The sequence below is a fragment of the Talpa europaea genome (assembly GCF_964194135.1).
Source record: "Talpa europaea genome assembly, chromosome: 6".
In the NCBI taxonomy this organism is placed as follows: Eukaryota; Metazoa; Chordata; class Mammalia; order Eulipotyphla; family Talpidae; genus Talpa; species Talpa europaea.
In genome coordinates, this window is record NC_140072.1 from 86,317,774 (window position 1) to 86,341,421 (window position 23,648).

A 23,648-nucleotide genomic window follows, 5' to 3' on the forward strand; every position below is an offset into this window, starting at 1 on the left:
AGAGAGAAGGAGCTGACTGCCTGCCGCTGCCAAAACAGTTAGATCCAAATGGTCGTTGCTGAAACTGCAGCTTAGCTGGCCAAACATCTGCACTTTATGCTGCAAAGAAATGCGAAGCTCCTCTACGTTTACTCAAAAGCAGGCCAACAGGGCGTGTGAACGGTAGCGGCACTCCTGATGTGTGGAGATGTGCCTTGCTGTGCAAGAGGTTCAAACTGCTGTACAAGTGCAGATGATCATAGAGCGATAACAGAAGAACATGCAGGCCTTGACTTGCTCAATGAATTCTTTTCATGTACAAGGAAAATTTCACCATTTCCTTGAGGCATCTCCTGGCGACCACGTTTGCTAGAAAAACTAGCTTTAGACTGTTATTTTCTTTTATCTTATTGATTCCAATAGAAGGCACTGGATTAGAACTCTGAATGTTCTTCAATCTTTTCTTCAAGATAATGTAAGTTTTTTGGAATAGTTTTTAGAGGATATCTATTTGGCTTGATCACAGACTAGAATTAAAGGCATATAAAAACTTGCCTATAGTCACATGCTTCCTTTTCTTGATTTGTTGGGTGAAAGACTGGAGACTTTTACTGCCTTAATAAGGAAACCTGAACAGAATGCTGACGCTGCACCTGATAAATCTTTCCAAATTGCCACAGGTGAAATGAAAAGTTAATATCCCTTTCAATTATTAATAAAAAAAAAGTAAATAGTTCTCATCAGAAATGGGACACTGAAAATAAAGTATTTTAATATACATGTAGTTTTTTATTCAATTACTAAAGAACCAAATTTTGAAAGCTCCTAATATATTAAAATGAAGAGGTAATTGTTTTCATAAATTGGAAATACTGCACCAGAGGTTTTCTATGTCATTATATTCTTTAAATCAATTTAAATTGCAGAAAACATCAAGTGCAATAAGCAAAAGGAAAAGAAAATCTCATAATTCAACTACCCAGATACAGACACACCAGCACTTAGTCTTTTAGACATTTTTCTTTGTCTGAGTTTTTTTTTTTTTCTTTAATAGACACTTTATACAAACCATTTTTGAAATCTGCTGTCCTCACTTTCCAAACATAATTCATTTCAGTAAATATAAACCCATGTCACCATTTTAGTGGTCATGGAACATCCCCTTGTATGAATTTACCATAATCTATGGAGTGAATTTCTCTCGTTTGTTCACCATGTTTCCAATTCAGCTGTAATCAAAAAAAGATCCCCTTATGTGTATATCCTTGCATAGTTGCCAGATTTTTTTTTAACTTGAGATAAATACAGTAAGTCTAAACTGCATTGTCCTTCATTTTTTTTCAGCAGAGTTTTTCATCTTTTGGTTTTAAGACATGTTCATTTTTTACTTTAGGTATATGAACACCAAGATGGCAGTAAATCACTGAAGCTGGGGGACTTTGGGCTGGCCACTATCGTCGATGGCCCTCTGTACACAGTCTGCGGCACCCCGACATATGTGGCTCCAGAAATCATTGCAGAGACTGGGTAAATGCTTATCTATTTATTGAAGTGCTGGGTTTACAAAAGAACCAGTCTACTTCAAGAATAGGAGAAGAAGTACTGCTTTTTCCCACCCAGGTAGAATTAGCTATCAGATTTCTTTCACTTTTTTTTTTTTAACTTTATAAAGTGGGAGCCATTTTCTCTGTTTCCCTAATCAAGTTGCCAATTACTGCAATCCTGTTTAAGGTTTCCATTTGGCTTTTGTTAAAGGCAGAACAGTAGTTATTAACCCCAGAGTGAAAAATGTTTGGACTAACAGAAAAACATACAGCAATGGTAATTAACTCACTTTTGGAAATAAAGGAAATAGACACTACTGTGTGCTATGATTACAGTCGCTCATAGTTATTTCTCTCGTCTGCCCTTAATTCTCCAAGGCAGGTCCCATTTGGGTTCTTTTAGTGGTCCATTGATTGTCTATGGAGTATATACTTCAGTTTCTGGGAATTTCTATGTGCAGCAGTATCAAATGAATGTAAACCTCTATCCTAGAAAGAGGAGAGAAGGCAGAGTGGCCTAATTCTTACTAAGGATTTATCTGATGCCAGGCCCTATGCTCCTTTACTTAATTCTTATTCTTCCAATAGATTGGGTGACTCCCATTTTGCACATGTATCAACTCAGACTCTGATGGGTGAAGTTCCATGTATGTTCTTGGCTTTACTGCAGTAAAAATCTCTTTCTGCAACGAGCCCCATTCATTGCCAAGGAACATAGGGGGCCCTGAAACACTGTTCTTAAACAGAAGGATAGGGAAGGGTGGAGTAGCAAGAGGAGACTGCCCTCCTTTTTTCTTCCCATTAGCAGAACCAACTCACAGCTAATGGTCTAGGTTGTATCCTCTGATGTGATCAAGCATGATCATTTTTCTGCTTGTACCATAGACAGGAAAGGTAGAAATACAGAACAGTTAAGAATGGACATCCCTAAAGTGATCTGTACGAGAACAAGAGCTTTTTAACTCATCAAATTCAAGTTGAGTTGGAAACCCACATGCAGAGCCATGCATGACCACCCTCAAGGGCACAGTCAATTGCCTGGCTGCTATGAACCCTCATATGGCTTCCAGGGAGGAAGTGGTGTGTGGGAAAAAGAGAATTGGGTGAGACTTTGGGTGGAACCCTGTTCAACCGCTAACTAATTGTGTTGTCTTGAGCAAAGTTATTTACCCCTCTGAACCTTTTCTTTAAAATAGCCAGTAGTACTCATTCTATAACTTAACAGTGTTAAGATAATGTATGTGGTGCTCTACAAACTGGAAAATACCCTCTATGTAATTATTATCTCTAAAACTAGAAAGTTAGTCTCAAGGTCCATTCCATTCATACAATTTATATGCTTTTGATAAACTCTTTGGTTGAAAACTTTCACTTATTAATATTTGGATATGAGCCTAAACCTCTATCCCCTTGATTTTATTCATGTGTCTAATGTAGTCTCTTTTTGATTATTCGGTCCTTGAATTGATTAGCTGGTGGGTTTTAGTTTAGCATTTGTTGTTGGGTTGTTTTATTTTGTTTGCTATGTGTTTTGGTTTAGAGTAGATCTATTTTGCCATGCCCCATAATTTGTCCTGGCCTGATTTTGCTAACTCTAACATCACTTACTTTTCCAGATATGGCCTCAAGGTGGACATCTGGGCAGCTGGTGTAATCACTTACATTCTGCTGTGTGGTTTCCCTCCGTTCCGTGGGTATGGGCAGCAATCTTTTTGTCAGCACCAACAAAACATTCCTCTCTTCTCTGAGTGATCCCTTTGGCCTTTTTGCACAGAGGAGCCTGCAGCAGGGAAAGAATATAATAAGAACTTTACTTGCAATGCCTGTTATTTTTTCCATGTTGTGCATGCTAATTTACATGCCTTCCATAAATCTTCCTCATATAATTTAAAAGCTCATTCTTTCTTAATTTAAAAGAACAGTTCCATATTGACATTCTGCAATGCTTAAGAACAAATATTTTACACATTTATGGGAAAAGAAAGGGTTCCGATGCATCAGCATGAAGAGACATACTCTGAGTTGACGCTTTGGTGCTGTTTTTTCTTTGTTGTTGTTGTTTGTTCGTGTAAACAGAAGTGGTGATGACCAGGAGGTGCTTTTTGATCAAATTCTGATGGGACAAGTGGACTTTCCTTCTCCATACTGGGATAATGTTTCTGATTCTGCAAAGGTAGGTGTCCAGTTCTTCCTTACAACCTGTGTGTCAGTGGGATTAGTGATTTTGAATCATTGTTTGCAGAAACAAATGATATAAATGTAATTTCTGTGCACATTTTTGTTGTAATTACTAGGGTTTCCAAGACTTCACAATCATCAAATCATCTCTTCATAGCCATCCCAATTTATTGTCTCTGCTTCCCTAGCTTGTCACTTCTGTCACATTGCTGTAGTTGTGCCCTGCCCCACCAGGCTTGAGCCCTCTTCAGATATCTGCATGGCTTATTGCTTCACTTCTTTTGGATCTTGACTTAATGTCACCTTCTTAGAGAAACTTTCACATCCTGTTTCCAATCATAGCTTTTACACCTACCTGTTTACTTACTTCTCTCCATACATAACTACATTTATTTGTTTCATTTATTCTCTGACTCTCCTTCCTAGAATGAAAATTCCATTGAGTCAAGGATTTTTTGTCAATTTTGTTTATTTCAATGTGATCAGTGCCTAAATAGTGACCAGTAAGTACATAGCTGGTGTTCAACATATATTTAATTAATGAATAAATAAATAAGTGCATGAATTAAACAGCCAAGGTAGAGGAAGCTCAGCATGAGTTGAAATGATCAAGAAAGACATCATGAAGAAGCTATGATTTCATGTGGCCCTTAAAAGACAGCTGGGATTTATAACAGAGAGGGACAAGGAATATGATTTTTGTTCCATTCATCTAAAAAATAAACTTTTAATAAAATTATAAAAATGTCACAGTAAGACAGAATTAGACCATAAGATATAGAGAAAACCTTTTAAATGATCCCTGAAATTTCTGTTTCCAAGCATTGGCTTTAATTTTGAAAAATCCATATGGAGAAATAATTATCTTTATTTTTTTTTCATTTTGAATAGATTTTATTCATTTTAAATGCTTTTTTTTAATAATAAATTTTATTTTTATATTCCCCATACAATTGCAGCCCCCCCATTCTGACCCCAATCCCTCCCCTCCTGCCCCCGCCCCCCTAAAAGTGTCTCTGGTTCATAGTTTTTTGTTGATTTTGATTTTCACTTTCTTATAGTTATTCATTTTCCTGGTCCCTTATTTAAGTTTTCTAGATTCCTGCTATGAGTGAGACCATCCGGTATTTTTCTTTTTCTTTTTGGCTTATTTCGCTGAGCATGATCCCTTCCAGCGCCATCCATGTTGCTGCAAATTGCATGTGTTTATCTGAGAAATAATTATCTTTAGACTATACAATGTATATATTCCTTTCCTTCTGTGATATCCTGAGAATGAGTTAAATTTAAAACCTGACTCCTTAGGCATGGCCACCTTCCACAGAAAATGATGCATATTGAGCCCAAGTCTCTCATTTCCTAGAACTGTCTAAAAATGTGTCTCTAGACTTAGGAAAATAGGGGGAATTGAGAGAAGTCACAGAGAAAGGGCACAACAGTGAAAAGATATGAGCCACAACGACTCCAGAGATGGAAATGGAAGCATTATCTCCCATGAACAGACTGCTCGGGAACCTGTCCAGCTCTCAAAGTGGTCACTCCATAATGTGTGGGTTCAAAGTCACTGATAGACAACCATCTCCTACACAATCATGGGAACCACCAAAGTGTATCACATACAGTAGTTGTTTTAATAAGTCCTGATCCATGTTTAAAAGTATAGGTAGAATCTCTCTATCAATGGAAATAAATTTATCCCCGTCATGGAGTGATACTCAAAGCTGTAAATATAAGGAATCGAATAGCACGGATCTAACCATTTTATTACAAGGGGACATCTAATCCCAAAATGGACAAATGTATGACAAATTCATCATTAAAACCCAAGCTGTGCTTTCCTTATCCAATTAATTAAAACTTATCAGGAAGTTTCACTAATTTAAGAAATATTAGTTAATTTACCTTTTAAACGTTCTATTTTGTTTGTGTTGATTGATCTGGTAATTTTGGAAACAGCTACAATAAATTCGTTTAGAATTCTTTGGCTACTAAAGGATATTTTCTATTTTACCAACTAGCTACCAGTAATTCTGTCAGTTTTCCTCACTCCTCTCTTTCAAACTTAAATGTGCCATGTTTCAATTAGAGGAAAAATCCATTTTCCTTTCAGATGTCAAAGTGAAAGTGTAAGTTTTAAAAATGTGATTTTTATATTAAAGTAACTTTTAAATCTGTCTTTGAAGAGCAAATTCTGAAGGCATATTAAATCTTTCACTTGTATTTTTTTATTGAAAACATTTATGAAATTGATTTTAATAGGAATTTCATTCAATTTTCCCATCAAATACAAGGTATACATTTATAATTCCAAATTCTACCCTTACTTAAACTTTGAAGATGTCATTTAGGTAGTTTGAGTAATTTGAGTCGATATATTTAAGATTTAAAGCTTTTACAAATGCTTTTCCAAACCAAAAGAGAACTTATGCAGTTGAGAACACTTAAATGTTTACCTTAACAGTAAGACAAATGGAACTGCTGTTTCCCTTCACAGGAGCTCATTACCATGATGCTGTTGGTCAATGTTGATCAGCGATTTTCAGCCATACAGGTCCTTGAGCATCCCTGGGTTAATGTAAGTGACTCCTTCTCGTCCTTATGTTCAATTCTCACTTGCCTTTTTAAGAGTACAGATTTCCTAATGGTGTCACTTTCCTTTTAAAGTTTGTGTTTGCATTAGTTCCATCCCCTCCAGTGTGCCAGAACAGCTCTGGAATCTCCCTTGGGCCATGAGAGCTTCTGATGTGTTAGTGTTGATGTGCATTCCCACAATCCCTTGCACAACACGTATAGTTTGGTTCAGATAACACAGTCTTCTCTTGTCAAGCTGTGTTTGGTTACTACCCATCACCCCACAACCTACTCTTGGTGGACCAGATTAGATTAGGGCTAAATAACCATCAATAAGCAAGAGCATCTTTTCTGAGTCAGTACTGCATGTGCATCATTTCTACCCAAAATACAAATGACCTTTGGAGTACTGAAAAAGCCTTGGAGTACTGCAGTATAGCACTTCTCAAACTTACACGTGCTCACAAGTCACCCAGGAATCTCATTAAAATGCAGACTCAAATGGAATAGTTCAGAATTTCTAAAAGCTCCCAGATGTTACGTCTGCTGCTACTATTTCAGTACAAGGGTCTAGTCATATTTCTTTCAATGTGAAAGAATTTTTTAAAGCAGAGGGGTTTTTTGCATAAAATAACTGGGATTGTAGGCCAGAGGGATGAGGGGTGAGAGCATTCACCAGAGACAGAGTGAGGATCAGAACAGGCAGACTTACTGAAATACACTGCTAAGGGGAGCAGCATGCTAGACAGGAGAGGTCTTCTGGGCCATATGTGGGTCAGCTCCCTGGCCAGGGATCAAACTCAGGCTGAACAGCAATGACAGCACTGAGACTTAACCCCTAGGCCACCAGAGTCATTATTTTTTTTTTTTTTAAAGATAGATTTATTTATTTATTTATTTATACATACATACATACATATATACAAGTACTGGGTACAGTCAGAAGTGTGAGAGGGCGAGAGAATTCACCAGAGCCAGAGTGGGGAGCAGAGCAGGCAGAGGGACCGAAGTACACTGCTGAGGGGAGCAGCGGGCGGCAGGAGAGGTCTGCGCGCCATGTGGGACCCTCCTCTGGTGGCCGGGGAGCAGCCGGGGATCGAACCGGCGCTGCAGAGGCTGCGGGCAGCTTCGCAACCCTGCGCTCAACCGCTGCGCCACCGGGGAGGCCCTGGAGTCATTATTTTTTTAACCTTATATTTTTCTACAACTGATTAATGAGCTTTGTCTTTAGTAATAATAATTAATCTTTGTAAAGTGATTAACTTGCAGAGTTTGCCCAGGACTATTTTAAGCATCTAACATACATAACCGATTGTGTTTTCCCCATAACCTTACAATGTCAGTACTGTTGGTATCCCCAGTGACAGATGCCAACTCGGCATACCTTGTTTTAATGGTTCTTACTACCAGAATAGAAAATAGATATAGATTTGGGTAAAGATATGAACAGGGGCATAGATATGGACAAACAAAATGTTAACTCACTGATAAAAAATATGCCATCCTCTCTACTGCTTTGAGTGATCTGGCAGAAAGTTGAAGACAACAAATTGTTCCACTTCTCTGAGTGTTTAGTTGTGGATTTTTTTCAGAACTAATTACTGAGAATAAGCTATATTAAAATCACCTTGTTGACATAGACTACATGTGAGGTGACAAGAGCATGGAATCTAGTTCATGTTCTGCCACTCAGTGGCCATTGCTTCCAATTCCCCAACATTACACATCTGAGCTTGATGCCTCGCACCTCCTGTGTGGTTATAGTATATGATAGGAGAATACACACACATACAGACATACATATATTGGGTTGTTGGAAAAGTCATGACATTCTTTTCTTTTAAAAAAAAATTATTTATTTATTCATACAAGAGCTGGAGTACAGGCCAGAGATGCAGGGGGTGAGAGGATTCACCAGAGACAGAGTGGGGAACAGAACAGGCAGACTGAGTGAAATACACTGTTGAGGGGAGCAGCGGGCAAGACAGGAGAGGTCTGCTCGCCATGTGGGTTGCTCCCTGGCCGGGGATCGAACTTGCGCTGCAGAGGCTGAGGATTGCTTCACAGTGTGGTGCTTAACCCTTTGTGCCACCAGGGAGGCCCCCATGACATTCTTTTCTATGTTTTCTCCGCAAAAATGCCAAACGACTTTTGTTATAACCCAGTATATATATATAAATAACCATCAATAAGCGAGAGCATATTTTCTGAGTCAGTACTGCATTTGCATCATTTCTACCCAAATATGTATGTATATTATACATTTATACACACATATAATATACATACACACATATATAATATATATTATATCTATTATACACATACACACACATTTGTGAATATGTACAGACATGCGGCTCAGGTTTGTTTTAAATGTTTGCTACCAGAGCTTCCCAACTGGTGTACAAATGAAGATATTAATCCTATCAAGCACCAAGGATAACCAAGTAGGGCAGCCACAGCCCAAGAGTGGTCAGTGGCAACCTCAGCCACCTTTGCATTTACTCCAGGGTGCTAAACAAAAATGATCTTCCATGAACTGGGAAAGTTTAAGAAGCATCTCATGTATGCCCAGAGTAACTTACCCAAAGACACCAAGTTTGTGATGGAGGCAGAATTTGCAGCCGGGTATCTCCAACTCTAAGCCAATGTAGTATAAAGTCCTGGGGTCACACTGCTTCTACCTTCTTTTGTTATGCAAGAAGTCATATGAATATTGTAGAAGAGTGAATATGTACATTGTCATTATTATAATGGTTGTTCATATGAGTTAGCAACCTTTCCACAGTAACTGACCCAGGTCATAGTGTCTTTCCCTTAGAAGTGCGGGGTGGAAGAGACACAAGCCAGCCGCAGACTCTCTTGGTGGCAGCATTTGGTTCTCATTGATGCTAATTAAAAGCCCATGGTCCACAAATTGTCAAATTGCACATTGTCCCTGGAAAGACTGACAGTGTGACCACAGAGAATAAACCAGAAAATCTGAATTTGAAACAGGGCCTTTGAAGTTTCAAAAAGAACCATGGAAGAAAGGAATTAATAGAACATTGCAAATAGTCATTTTAGATTTTCAAATACATTGTCACCAGGAGGACCACTACCTGCCAAGTCTGCTCTGCAGTACTTTTGTCGCATACAACCAGTCCCACAAAATGGGAGAACAGCTACCCCAGCCGGCTTCCATGCAAAGAGGTCATGGGAAGGAAGGGCCATGGAAGATTCCTGTAGGAGATGTCAGAATCCCATGCTAGAGGAAGCTGGGAGGGAGATCTCCAGGAAGCTATGAATATTTTCTACATTTCTCACAAATATGTCTAGAATCATGAGAGCAAACAAATATCTATACATATGAGGGGCTCTTAGAAATAGCAGAACCCTTTATCCTGAATCAAAACCAATAGCCTTATATCAATGATATCCCACTTAGTGGGGTAAAGAAACAAAATTAAGAAGACTCTGGCTGTTACCTTTGAAAAACTTAGTGGTTCTTGTTTCTAGGGCAGCATCTACATGTCTCAGTGATCGCTCTTTCCCTTCTTAATCTATTTTGTACACATTTTTACATGTGGCCCATCTTCTATCATAATTCTATTCCACAGCCCCTTTGGAATGCAGATATGACTGTCATTTTAGTTTTCCCTCTCAGATTCTCTCAACACACTTTCTAAAAGCAAAGATAACATTTCAGGAATTACCTAGAGCTATAAAACCAAAAACTGCCCTTTATATAATTTGAACAGACCTTAGATTTTAAGGGGAAAAATATATATATTAATTTCAGCAAATACATTTTTAAAATCACTTTAATGCATAAAGTGATTGCTTAACTTCTGTAATTACATTTATATAGTATTAACTAAATCAGAAAAATGTTTATTTTCTTTGTCTCAAAATAACAAATGAAAAAATACACATGTAAACTTTCAGCATTGAATGTTGAGGTCTGTGAGTATAACTAATGCATAACCAAGCAATCAAAAATAAATAAATTAAGAATTTGAAAGGAAGGCCATTTAACAAGACATTTCACTTTTGTAAATAATATCTGATCAGCACAAAGGACACTACCTAAGTGGGGGGAGGATCATAATAATCATGAGGGCACTGAGGCATCATCAGAGAGCTCTTCTGTGACTTCATTTGTTTTCATTTCTTCACTGCTTGTTCGATGACCTTTTCGAACTAAGGATTAAGAAGACATTCTCTTCGGAAACTGAGGAGAACATGAGGCAATAAAATCAAATAATATTGTGAGCAAAAATCACTTATGATAACCTTATTCCAGGAGCTTCCTTTGGGTTCACTTTTTTTTTTTCCTTCTCTCTGGCTGAAAATCCCACCATACTTCTTGGTGTCCTGGTTTTCTGCTGTGTTATCAGAAGAGTTTTGAGCTCAGTCTCTCAGTGGATGGTTCCCACAAGCCAGAGGGATAAAGGCAGCATCACGGTGTGACCTGGGGTGGTCATTTTACTCCTTTGAATCTATTTATGAAATGGAGATAGTAATATCAGCCTCTTAGTTTGCTATGATGATGAAGAGAGGATTATATATTTGATGATCCCGAGAAGACAGTCTTCAGTGCTAATACCTCCTAGGTACATAAATAAATGGTGAGTTTGAGTCTGAGGCAACCACTCTCATCTATGTGCTGATGAAAGGCAAACTATGTTTGAAGTTGACATATGAGAAGCTTGATTAAAGAGGAACACCCCCTCATCTAAAAATCAATCCTGTGTGTGTAATTCAAGCTTCATCTCAATAAATCATGCATTTTCAGCTTTATAATATCACAGTCATTTGCTTTAATATAGCTACAAAATACCAGCAGGAATTGTCCTAAGTTTATTTACCTTATTACTCATCTAATGGAGAACAATGAGATTTAGGCACATATTATATGAGACTAAGACTGGCAATAAAGATCTCGATCATTCCAGAGAGTCGGGACAAGATTTAACCACTTTCTCCCAAATGACACTTTTACTGATAGCAAATGTACATTAGTGATATGGTCATTTTCCCAACTGAGACTTCAAAAAAATTTTCTTATTTCCACCATGAGATATATATATATATACACACACACACACACACATACACATACACACATATATATATATAATATATAGTGTATATATATAATGTATGCATATACATAATATATATCAAATATATTACTGTGATTGCATTTTTGCTTTCAAAGTGTTGACCTATTTAATCTCATGTTATTCTTCTGCTATGTTAGGCATGCATGCCATTCTACAAATTTTTCGTCTTCCAATTATTTTCCTGATCTTATTGATGAGAAAACTGAGACTCAATATCTCTGGCAGGAAGCTCAGTAGAGTCTCTAGCACAAGGTCCAATGCCTGAGTTTTGTCCCTAGAGATTCTATTATAATTGATATTGCTCTGCCAACTGACCATTGAGACTTTTAAACTCTTCCAGGTGATTATAATGTGAAACCAGGTTTGAAAACCTCTGTCTTAGTGCAAAGGACTGGTTTGAATAAGCCCACTACAGTTATTTAACTGATTCAAGACTTCCTACATCATCTTCCTGGCCTTTAAATTTTCTTTTCCCTCCCTTATTTCATCTACCTTCTCCTTTGAAAAGATACTTGTAAGCCAAGTCTTCAAAAAGAACAAGAGAAAGAAAAAAAAAAAAAAATCCAAGAACCTAGATAAGTTACCAGAATGTCCCACACTAATAAAAACCAGTCCTATCCAGACAAAAATATGTAAACACCCAACTTACTGTGTTGGCAGAATTTGTTAGAAATTACAGGAACCCGAGTAATACTATAATAATAAATAAAAGTATTCATCTGTCATCTATATTAAAAACTATACATGATATAGAATTCCCTTTTTCATCTGGGCATCTTATCCTCTCTCTTCTCCAAGGTAGATCTTCATTTACTTCATATTCTCTTCTCAAGTGCAGTGTGAAATGCAGACACAGATATACATAGGATGCACTGAAGAGAGTCATGGGTCCCATGCTGCACGAAGTGCATACACTTGGGGTGATTAACAGGAGTGAAGGGCTGCACACTGGGATATGAAATGGAACTGCTGTTAAAGAGCACTCAAATGTACTTGGGATTGTTTGAAATCTTCTGATAGTAAACCTCTCAGAACTACTGTGCTTCTCATAAATTTACAGATATTAGTCATAATAGTCTGGCAATGAATAGAACAGATCCATGATTCAAAGACAAAAATCCATGAAGGGAAGAGGATTTTCTAAAGTGTGACCCCTGGAATGGTTTCCTCAAGGAAAGGAGTTCACTCTCCAGAACGACCTCACATCTGACCCCCCCACACCCTTCCCACAGCTCCTCCCCAACCTCCACCAAAGAAATGGGAACCAGGAAACTGGTCTCCTTCAGACAGCTGTGAAAGTTCATTTTCCGTTTTGCAAACTAGTTTTGTTCTTGTCCGTTGCAATGCTTTGCCAAGTGGTGGATGGGAATTTCTAAATCAAAACGCACTAACCTCAAACCACAATCAGCTCCTGTCAAACTTCAGAAACTACTCCCAGAGAGTACATCCTAGAACCTATGGTAATAATACTCTGACTTTGCAACACATTGCCAGGTTTGTCACGTTCTAAAACTCACAGCACATTTTTCACTTATAATCTATTTCAAATAACAGTGATTAAGATGTAAATATACAATGTTTGTTTTTAATGGCCTCATTTACTTTATCAATGTAAGACAGTAAGTTTGCTAAAGCTTACATCAACAATCCATGTCACTCAGGTACAGATTAGGTCCCTGCAAAACCAGTTGTTTATATTTTTAATCCAATTATGTTCAAAGCTTTCAAAATTGATATAGTTCTTTATACTTTCTACTTGTGCTCTGTGTGTGTGTGTGTGTGTGTGATGCTCTCTAGTTGAAATCCCTTATTGCATTGGAAAAAACCATCCGAAATGTTTTAGGATTTATGAAGTCAAAAGCATCTCTGACAACTTGTAAGGGTTGTTTCACTACTTTCATTGCTTCTACATGAACTAATAACCCAAGGGAAGCTCCAACTTTCACTAGAATTTAAAGCTGGAGGCCTGAACCCCCTAGGCCCCAACATCTAAAAGAGTTGCTAGGAGTCTTGACAGGCGATTAGGACCAGGACAGGGCAGGGAAGGGATAACAAAGTCCATCGTGAGGATGGTGAGAAAACAAACTGTTACCTCAAGAACTAGTGGGGGAGGGGATCTTGGGGGGTGGAAGGAAGACAGGTAAAGGGAAATTTCTGGCAAAAATGACAGTGGTGTAGAACTGAAAAGGAAGCCAATTGTGCAGAGAAGGCTGAATACCCTTCAATATTTAAGTGAGGATGCTCCTTTGGGTAACTGCTCATTGTTTTCTCTGCATTTACACTGAGGCTTTTAGACACAGCCTGTGCCTTTGACAGGCCCACTCTGTGGGCCAGTGCAGCTCATTTTATCCAGTGGAAGTCAGGCCTTCTGTCACTGCCTGCTCCACATAGGATTCAAGAGTCCTGGCCTTGATAGATCATGTTGCTAGCTCCCATATTACTGGGTACCACATGGAAGTTTCTAAGTACACTCCTCTGGGCCCCCTGAATGGCTCAGTCTCCCTTGTACTGACATCTAATTGCTTTCCTGGCCCCATGAAAGTCTCAAAAGTATTAGTATCATATCTCTAGCAAACCCTGACCATCTGTCTGGATGAAAGGGGGACACCTGATGCAGGGGTGGGTGCCCCACTTGACCTCACCCCCAGGATCATACGTGTTCTTCTAATCATCTCTTTTAAAGAAAAAAAAAAAGATTTATTTATTTATGCATACAGGAGCTGGGGTACAGGCCAAAGATGTGTGGGGTGAGAGGATTCACCAGAGACAGAGGAGACAGAGTGGGGAACAGAACAGGCAGATTGACTGAAATACACTGTTGAGGGCAGCAGAGGGCGAGTCAGGAGAGGTCTGCTGCGCCATGTGGGTCACCCCCCTGGCCAAGGATCGAACTCGTGCTGCAGTGGCTGCGGATAGCTTCATAGTGCTGCATATTAACCCCTTGTGCCACCAGGGAAGCCCCTTCTAATCATCTCTTAATAGATTTCCAAGCCACCTCAGGTGAAATGATTTGTCTGAACTTTAGATTATAAAACAGTTTGAAAAACTTGATCGGGAAGCAAGTAGAAAGAGAGTTTTTTTCTTTAGGACAAAAACAGAAACAAAAAATCTTGTGCATATTTGTAGTCTCAGGATCAGAAGCTGGTTGGAAGGAAGAATTGGGGGAGAACCAGCAGCATGTAAGTGTAGGAAGTGCAAAGGACTTCCCTCCCTTAACTCACACGTTTTGACACGACAGTGTCCACTTCCCCACCCTATGATGAAAAAATTTGGATGATAATCACAAGGAATGGCAGACAGTTTTGCAAAGTAACTTGATCTCATTGATAATGGAGCTTTATTCCTAGCTGAGACTAAGGCTTCAATCTCTGAATCTTTTAGGTGTTCATTTGTGACCAGTCCTTTCCTGTTCTCTCAGCTTTCCCTGTCATTATTCTCCCACATAAACACTTAACTAGAGATATGCTGGTGGATTCATTGGTTGACACATCTGCCTTGTGGTTTCCCAGTCACACAACTGTGCACACAAAACATCCCCTTCCCAGTTCTCTGCCAGTCAACACCCATCATGCAGGACTGAGTGGAATCCCATAGTCTTCATGAAGTCTGAGCTGACTGCACAACTGAAAAAGAGCCCTCTCTTCTCTGAAATCCTTCAGTGTTTCTAGCCGAGCCATGAGGCTGTGCTGCCTGTGACAGTGCTTTCTTAGCATGACCTGTTTTATTAATATGGTCTTTGCATACTTTCCCAGCTAGCCTGAAGGATTCTGATGAGAGAGACCATTTCTTCTCGCACTTCTTGCCATCCCCCAAATAGCCCCGACATAGTAGGTATTTCATACATCCCTGTCTCTGCTCCTTCCCCAAGTATCATCCCACTGTCACCCTAATTGACCTGCACTTCATTTCTGACTCTTTGCACGATACAGATTTTTTTATTGCATTCACTCTGTGTCTTTGGAAAACCTCCTTCCCCCAGGTTTGGTTTCAGAAATGACTTTATACGCTTGATAATTGTTCCACTAATAAACGGAGTATCCACTGTAGGCACTAGACCAAACACTTACATTAAAGATTATAGAAGACATGGAAAATATGGTACAAAGAACAAGAATTCAGATATATAAGCAAAAAAAAAAGAATTTTAAAAGTGCATATGTATGTATGTATGTATATATGTATTTAAAGGTCATTAAAATGTTTTGGAATAGGTGGTTTGGACCCACGTTTTGAAGAAAAAGGGATTAGAGGGTCTCATGCTTGTTTGTGCTCACCAACACTTCCTCACTATCTACTGTAATAGTGCCTGGTGCACTCTAAACATGGATTTAATATTGGCTGAATAAATGAATAGCCAAATGCTGGAAGAAGTAGTAATTTCCATGTGGAGAGACCCGATTATACAAAAATGCAAGCATGTTGTGCTTGGAAAGCAGCAAATTTATTGTCCTGGGTGGAGCCAAGAAATTACATGCAAAATGATGGAGACAAGGAGAATGATGAATGATGCTGAAGTCTTGCCAGGAATTTTGATTTTATCAGACAGTAACAAAATCTTTATTATCCATTCATTCATTCCATAAATGCTTATTAAGCATACACCATACAGCACTGTGCTAAGGACCTGAGGATTCGATAGTGAACAAAACACAGTCTCTGTCTTCAAAGATTGTGCAGCCTTTTCATTACAAACTAGTCAGTGGTGGCACATACTTGTTGCTCTGGTTATTGTTATTCTAATGGTATTTAGCAAAGAAGAGAAGCTTCCAGTGGAGAGCAGAAGCCTTAGTTAAAATGAGCTCAAATGTGAAGTATGTCATAATAAAGATGATTTGAAAGCAGCAAGTGGGATTTAAAACTTAAGGAAGAACTTCTTGTCTGAAAGATTGCCAGGGATTCCAGAATGTGGTGGACTGATTAGCTGTGGAATCAACCTACGTTTATTTATGGAGCCTTGCATGAGCCCAGGTCTGTCAGATACCTTGGCTTTGGGTCTGAACGATGAGCTAAGAAGATAAATTCTCAGGTTGGGGACATGGAGGAGAAGGTGGGGGATTAACTTGCTCTTTGACATATCCTTAGAACCTTGGCTAAAACAGATTTTACTAGAAACCAAAAACAGAAATTAAAATTTCTATTTAGAGACAAATCTCTGAGGGTCAGATGACAGTAAATTAATTTTAGAGCAGACATGGAAATGAATGAGACCGTGGGGCAGAACTTCCAACCACGATGTTACGTGAGAAGACATCCATCGGTTTATTTCTGAAATCAAAGATTTTAAAATCACTGCCTGTTACTAGAAGATCTTGGCTGCATTTATCTCACTTTTTTTTCCTTTTCTCCCATTTTTTTCCCCCAGGATGACGGCCTCCCAGAAAATGAACATCAACTGTCAGTAGCTGGAAAGATAAAGAAACATTTCAACACAGGCCCCAAACCGAATAGCACAGCCGCTGGAGTTTCTGTCATAGCAGTAAGCATCTGAAATATCCACCTATAACTTTTTAAAAGCAATCCACCTAAGAGACAGGCAATCCTCAGGAGATTCCACCCAGAGATAGCAGAATGGGTCATTTCTTTAGACAGCTCGGCCATTTAACGCACCAAGGGAGGTTTGGAGCTTATGTGTGTGAGTGTTTTCGTTGATCATTTCCCTGGGAGTCACATCATTATCCAACACCTCCAGGGTGTCTTGCCGTATATATTAATTTCATGATTTATTTTTAAAACAGAAAACCTCCCCCACACTGGACTCTGTGCCAATGCAAACTTTTGGACTCTCAGAAAAAGACTTTATAGTGTCCTTTTGCCAGGAGCTGGGAGGGAAGGGAAGCTGAGAGACAGACATGGCAGAGAGAGACTGGAACACTATAGATCTTTGCAGGAGACCTAAACGAAAGCCAAAGCATGGCAGAAAGCTTACCCAGTAAGATTTCAGTGAAATTGAATTGCTGTGAACACCCAAAGAAAATCACCATGTCGTGCTCCTTAGAAATTTCTGTTTTTAAAGTTGAAAGTCTTTCAACATTTACCATTTTATTGATGCGGCTGCACAAGCATTTTCATTTTCTGCTCTATACATGCAGACACACACTACACGCAATTTGATAGCAGCTCTAGGCAAAGATTAAATTGGGCAGAGAAATAATGAAACCTCAGACTTCCTGGTGTCATATTCTAGAGTAAATATATTCAAGTCCCAGATTACTTGAGTGTTTAATAATTTCCTCTTTTTTCAGAGTATGTAAATTTTAACAGCATATTCAATGTGAAATCACTTGAGCTGTTTCTTTTCTAAACAAAGAACTTTGACACAATGGTGTCGAATTGTACAAAGTATTCATGCTACTAAACAGTACCTCATACTTATGAGCAATACTGGATGTTTTACTATTTCTATGGGTATCTTTACTTGCTTTACATTTATCTTTTTTGGGCATGCTAGAGCTCCAATAAAAGCTAAATATAAATGACATTTCCTGTACAACCATTCCCAGATCTGGGTCACTAAATATTTGTTATGAGCTTTCAGAATTTGCAGGTGGCACCAAGGCATGTGCTCTTTCTCAAACTGTTATTATTGCACCTTTTTTGATTGAACACTTTCAGCAGTGAGTTCTTTGAGTGTAAGTAATTAGCTCATGAGTACGCTGGCAGTGTACATAGAGGCATACTCTTTCAGATGCTCCTCGGTGCTGCTGAGGATTTAAATTTGCAAGTTGTTCTGTCCTCTCTCTTGAGTACTTTCTAAGAAAACCCAACGTAAATTATATTGTCCTTCATGTCTTCCATAGATTGTCAGTGTTCTTTGTTATCAGCTAATATTCAGTCAGTAATTTTTTAACATAACAATTTCATGGTGATTCTCAACTAAACCAGACATGCTATACTCTCACTTTTCATTGTTCATTCAAGATATAAGTCTATTCCAAAATGTCTACCTCCACAATTTTCTTTGGAATCGACTGCCAGCACGCTTGTCCATGAAAGGGCTGCTTTCTGCTCCTGCTGACAGCTTACAGCTGCTAGAAGGGGTGCTTTTCCACTCCTGTCATTTGTTTTTGCTTTTGTTTTCCCTGGTCTTTTATTTTGATTAGTCTTTGGTTAAGTTTGCCATAGTTGCTCGATAATGGTTTGTTCACAGTATTCTGGGAGTCTTATGACTAAAGGCAGAACTTCAGCACAATTTTCCAATGAGCAGACAATATAGATTCGAGGGGAAAACAACTGTAATCCAACTTGATAAATTCTGAAGCCTAATCCATATAGTTAATTAAAATTTCTAAGTAGACCTCCAACACCTCCGGTTAGAATCTCAAGATCAAAGATTCATTCTTTTTTCTGTTTGTTTAAATATCTTGATGGACCATTTGAATGCAGTTGAATATCAGTTTCTCAGTCCATCACTGACATGTTTCCATGGAAACTCTACAAACTGGTACTATACTTATAAGTTATAAAATGGGTTGTAGAATGCTGTAATCTTTATCCACTATGAAACTTTAAAATGTTCTGTCAGATTGCTGTGACTCAAAATAATTGGCTATTTGAGAAATATCTGGAAAAATGCCTTGGCAACTCTAAGGAACAATTCACGTGTTAACTACTATTCTGAATACTTTAAGCATGAAGGAAAATATTGCTATAAAAATCAGGAGTTGTTTCAGCAAAACTGGCCTTCCGTATTGTGTGCACTTTGCATCTTCTCCAGAACATTTTTCCTCATAAATGCCCACACCCTTCTTAAGACTTTGTAGGAGGTGACCAGTAGAGGCTGGAGCTGGGATTAGAAACCAGCCAGGTTGGCCATCTTTGCTATGAAATTTCAGAACAGCACCAGATAAGTCAGTGTATATGCCATAACATTGTTCCCATTCCTAAAGTACTAAGTGTAAATCTCGGGGGACTATCACAAGAAAAAGGCGGCCCGGCATTAAATAATATTTCATCTCAAATTGAAAAATGACTGCAAAGAATGATATTCTGTTGTTAAGTGGTTGGTGAAGGCACATGCTTCATAAGATGTATTCTGTAAAGGCCATTTGACAATTTAATGATGCAACAGAATTATTAATTCACCCACATGACCACATTGCTGTAATTAATCTAATACTGTAATGACTTGTATTTGATAAAGAAAAAACTGATTTCAGCATAAATTTAATTCAGACAGATTTTCCCATAGACAAGTACGCACTCAAAGAGCCTATAAAATAATGTAGATTATTTTAAGATACCTCTATCAGAGGATTGATTTTTTTGTAAGTTATATATGCTTGTGAATTTTTTTTTAAAAAAAGCACTGTTTATAATGAAATATCAATCAGATAATTTTTTTCCAGAATATCAGCAATTAAATCATTGGTCTTTACTTACTGGAGATCAAAGATGCAAGCAATTCATGACACCTTTTCTTTCTTAGAGTGACAAGATAAAAGAGCATTGTCACAACAGACAGACAAGTCACAGTCACAGGTGTAATTTATGACATGAGCATGGCTAAACATGCACTCATGGTTCTGAATCTTAATGGGGTTTTTTTGTTGGTGTTGTCATTTTTTCTTCTCTGTTTCCCGCCTTTTACGTTATTAAGACCAAAGAAAGGGTAAATGGTAACTTTATATGAATGTTTTAAGAGTTACCAGCTGGAGGCTCACAGGGGCCCTTTTGCTCCGATAAAAGGAGGAAAGGTGTCCCGACATCAAGATCAGGCCATGTGATTAGGAAACCCATTGCTGTCCTTACAGCTTCAACATTCTACCTCTCAGAAAGAGTCCATTGTCCCTCTGCTACCTTTCCCAGTAGTTGGAGAATTATGAAAACAAAACAGAACAGAACAGAGAAAGGGAAACAAAAGGTTATTAAAATGCAATTTACAGACATAAAATGGAATTAGAGATGACATTTTAACGGTGGACTTCTTGAGAGCTGAGGGAGGGGAGGGAGGCATTATTAGATTTGCTCAGTTTGATGAAGAACCGATGACTAAGATGTCAGTTCCAATTTATTTTTCCTCATTTAATGCTGTTTATTATTTTAACCAGTAATTTTCCTAATGCTTTAAAGTCCTTATTTTGCATTTTGTTCATGCAAATAGAACATTTCAGTCTAATTGAACAAATCCATACTAATCAGTGTGCAAATAATTGTGATACTGGGAAGCTTAGTTCTAAAGTCCTTGGCGCTAGGGCATCCCGAATGCAATGTCATGGGACCCTTCGCCTGTAGGTGGCAGTAGAGAACTAATTTACTTAGTAACCATTTTCATGGACTGAAACAGATGCCTAGGTCTTCCTAACGACAAATATACTTTGATGTTTTTTTCCTAAATAAAATGAAATGTACGGGTTTTTTTAAAGATTAAAATCTCACATTGCTGTTCCATGAACAGTGGAATAGCCCAGTTTATAATCTGAATACCAAATCCTCTGAGTGGTTTTTAGTTAAGATGCCGGGTGCCGCAGTATGTTTTTGAAATGCCTTTGTGAATTTAGAAGTGGAAACTGTCATTAGCATCGCACCAGCACCACACTTGAAAGCACTCGTGAACCTCTCTGTAAAGAAAAGTGTGCAGGTTGCATCCTGTCATGGGCAGAACAGGGGAGTGGGCACACAGCATGATTGTTGTTTTTCAAATTTGAGGGTTGACTCTTTTATTCCGAAGTAGCTAAAGTCTTAGGTATTATAAGAGTATGAATAACTTTGAGAACTTATCTTCTATTTACTGTACCTTTTGTTACTCGTAAGCATTAATTGTACATATGCATTTTTAATATAGAGTGAAAACTTCATTTTATTTTCTGTATTTTCATAGAGAACATTTACTGTTTTGTGCTAAATATTTTTAGTTCAGAAATGTAATTAAGATTCACCTTTAAGAGTAGCTCTGCTTTTGAAGATGAATTCTTAAGGAAAGAAATCCAAATTGCTACGATTTACAGGGGTTCAAAACCTGATCCTTTTCATCTTTGATTTCATATTTATAAAGTCCTCAAATTTAAGTCTGATGGGGTAATATTTTGGAGGGAGATCCAATCTGCTTTCTCTTTGGTGGCAAAAGCTGATTTCAGTGCTTTAATTAAATGTCAACTATTTTCCATTCTCTAGCCAATGAAGAGGTGTTTCTATCTTTTGAAATTGAGAGGACATTATTAAATATGCATTCAAAAACTTGTTTGACAAATTAGATCTGTTCTAACAAATTGGCCTCTGAGATTCATGAGGAATCGGTGTCTTTTCTTGCTTTTTTATTTTCAATGTGCAGATTTAGGATATTAGCTAGTCACCCTGCAGAGAGGCATCGTAATTCTATATACTTAGATAGTCAATGAAGAACAGCTTGGTCTGGAGTCTTAATTCTTTAGCACAATGTCGATCCACTGAGTTGCCCCCATTTCTCTCTGCTCAGCTGGACCACGGGTTTACCATCAAGAGATCAGGGTCTTTGGACTACTACCAACAACCAGGAATGTATTGGATAAGGTATGAGATGGTGCAGCTCAACAGTCAGTGTTTCCATGGCAACGTGCTGGCAGTCTCCATTAACCAGTTCCTTCAGTGGATAAACATGCTTTTGATTTGTTATCCAGTCCATATGCTGCTTTATCAGTTTCATTTTAATCTTGATTGAGATGCCACTCCCCCTCATTCCTTTTTTTCACCCATTATTCACACTGACATTTGCCAGCTTTCTTTCCATTGCACATGCTCAGTATTAATTTTCCCTACAGTTAAAAGGACAGTATATTTAGTGTTAATGCCAAAGCATTTTCCTGATGTCTCTAATTAAAACAATGATTTCTAGTGCTCTTCTGTCCCTTATCAAATGGAAGAAGAATAGTACCTTAGTATATGTTCTATAGAAGTATATACTGTCATTTTAAAGTCATCAAGCCCGACCTTGACCTTATTAGATGGATGAAACAATGCATTTACACGTTAGTAGTAGAAGCTCCTCCGAGTACAATGAGCTATAGAATGCATTGTCTGTGTTGGTAAGCTTGTGTTTTCAAATTCTTCACCTTTTTGTTTTGTTTGGTTTTTGTTTTATTGTTACCTTTCTCCTCTCCCTTCCCGCCCCTCCCCAATCCTTTTATGTACTAGCTATTGCATGAATTTATTTTTCAATATTTTGTAACTGTCAGATGACTTAGCTGGCTTATCTGCGCAAGCAAAAGGGACTATGGGAGGTATTGATTTTATTTAACTGGGTTAAGAATTCTATCCAATCGTTTTCTATTCCAGTCAACTGCCCTGGCATTTCCTTCCAGGGGCATGGTTTGTGTCTCTTTAAGTTATCCACACGCAGGATGGTTTTTGATGATTTGGAAAATGCACTCTGAGAAGCCCTAGGGAACTTTTCTCCTCCGTCTTAATGTTTCTGAAGTGGTCTCCAGGTAAAGTTCCACATCTTAGTGTTACTACGAAAAAATCCACTCTTTTTTTAATATGTGTTCCCTCCTAATGATGGAACCTATCTGCAGTAAGAATTACTGCCTGCTGTTTCATGGCTTAGACTAAGTTTTACCAAAGAAAGAAATGTATATATATTTAAAATATTTTTAAATATGTTGTATATCTATAATACACATATTACATATATATAATTTTAACCCCCTTTTATACTCCTGATTTGTTTTTCTATAAGTAGCCACTGGAAACAAAGGATTTAGGAAAGCAGAAAAACCACATTTTGACAAATTATCCAAATACGCTAAAATCATGACCATTTCCAAATCTGTTTAAATCATGAAAACATTTCAACTTCAACAAAATACTTTCAAGTCACAAAAAGCTTTCCTAGAAGGCTATTTGTGTTTTCTAGACTGATATGCACACAGAGAACACATATCAACTTTTTGTCTTTAACCAAAGAAAATTAGCTTTATAGATGCAGAAAGGACTTAATATTTTATTTTTAACCTTCTTGGGGAAGCAAATTAATCATATTTGCTTCTGTGGCTATTCTTTTTACCTTTTATGTAGAAGATGAAGCGCCTGTATTTTACTTTTTACTGAAGAAAGCTAGGATACACTCAGAAGCATGAACTAGCTCAAGGGATTTTCACAAACAACACACCCGTATAAGCAGCACCCAGGCCAGGCCCAGAATGCTTCTAGCACCCCAGGAACTCCTGCCCCTCCCACCCAGGACTTTTCCAGTGGGTCAGATAGCCCCAAGGGTAAACACTGACCCAGAGTCTATCCACATTAATTAGCTTTGCCTGGTTTTGTACTTTATATAAATTGAATCACACCGTTC

General features: G+C 38.1%; 1 protein-coding gene across 8 annotated transcripts in view; it reads left to right on the forward strand.

The window, feature by feature from the left end:
• Positions 1-23,648, forward strand: part of DCLK1 (doublecortin like kinase 1) — a gene marked incomplete at both ends in the record, with an annotated part of 315,030 nt that overhangs the window by 279,949 nt on the left and 11,433 nt on the right. For 3 of the 8 annotated variants that reach the window (XM_084235621.1, XM_084235623.1, XM_084235624.1), the window contains 6 exons: positions 1,373-1,506; positions 3,140-3,217; positions 3,600-3,696; positions 6,196-6,276; positions 16,746-16,859; positions 21,795-21,868. In XM_084235621.1, coding sequence (XP_084091747.1) covers positions 1,373-1,506; positions 3,140-3,217; positions 3,600-3,696; positions 6,196-6,276; positions 16,746-16,859; positions 21,795-21,868 — 578 coding nt within the window. Of the gene's footprint in view, positions 1-1,372; positions 1,507-3,139; positions 3,218-3,599; positions 3,697-6,195; positions 6,277-16,745; positions 16,860-21,794; positions 22,017-23,648 lie in introns of those variants that run through there. The other 5 variants (XM_084235618.1, XM_084235619.1, XM_084235622.1 and 2 more) reach the window with 3 other exon arrangements.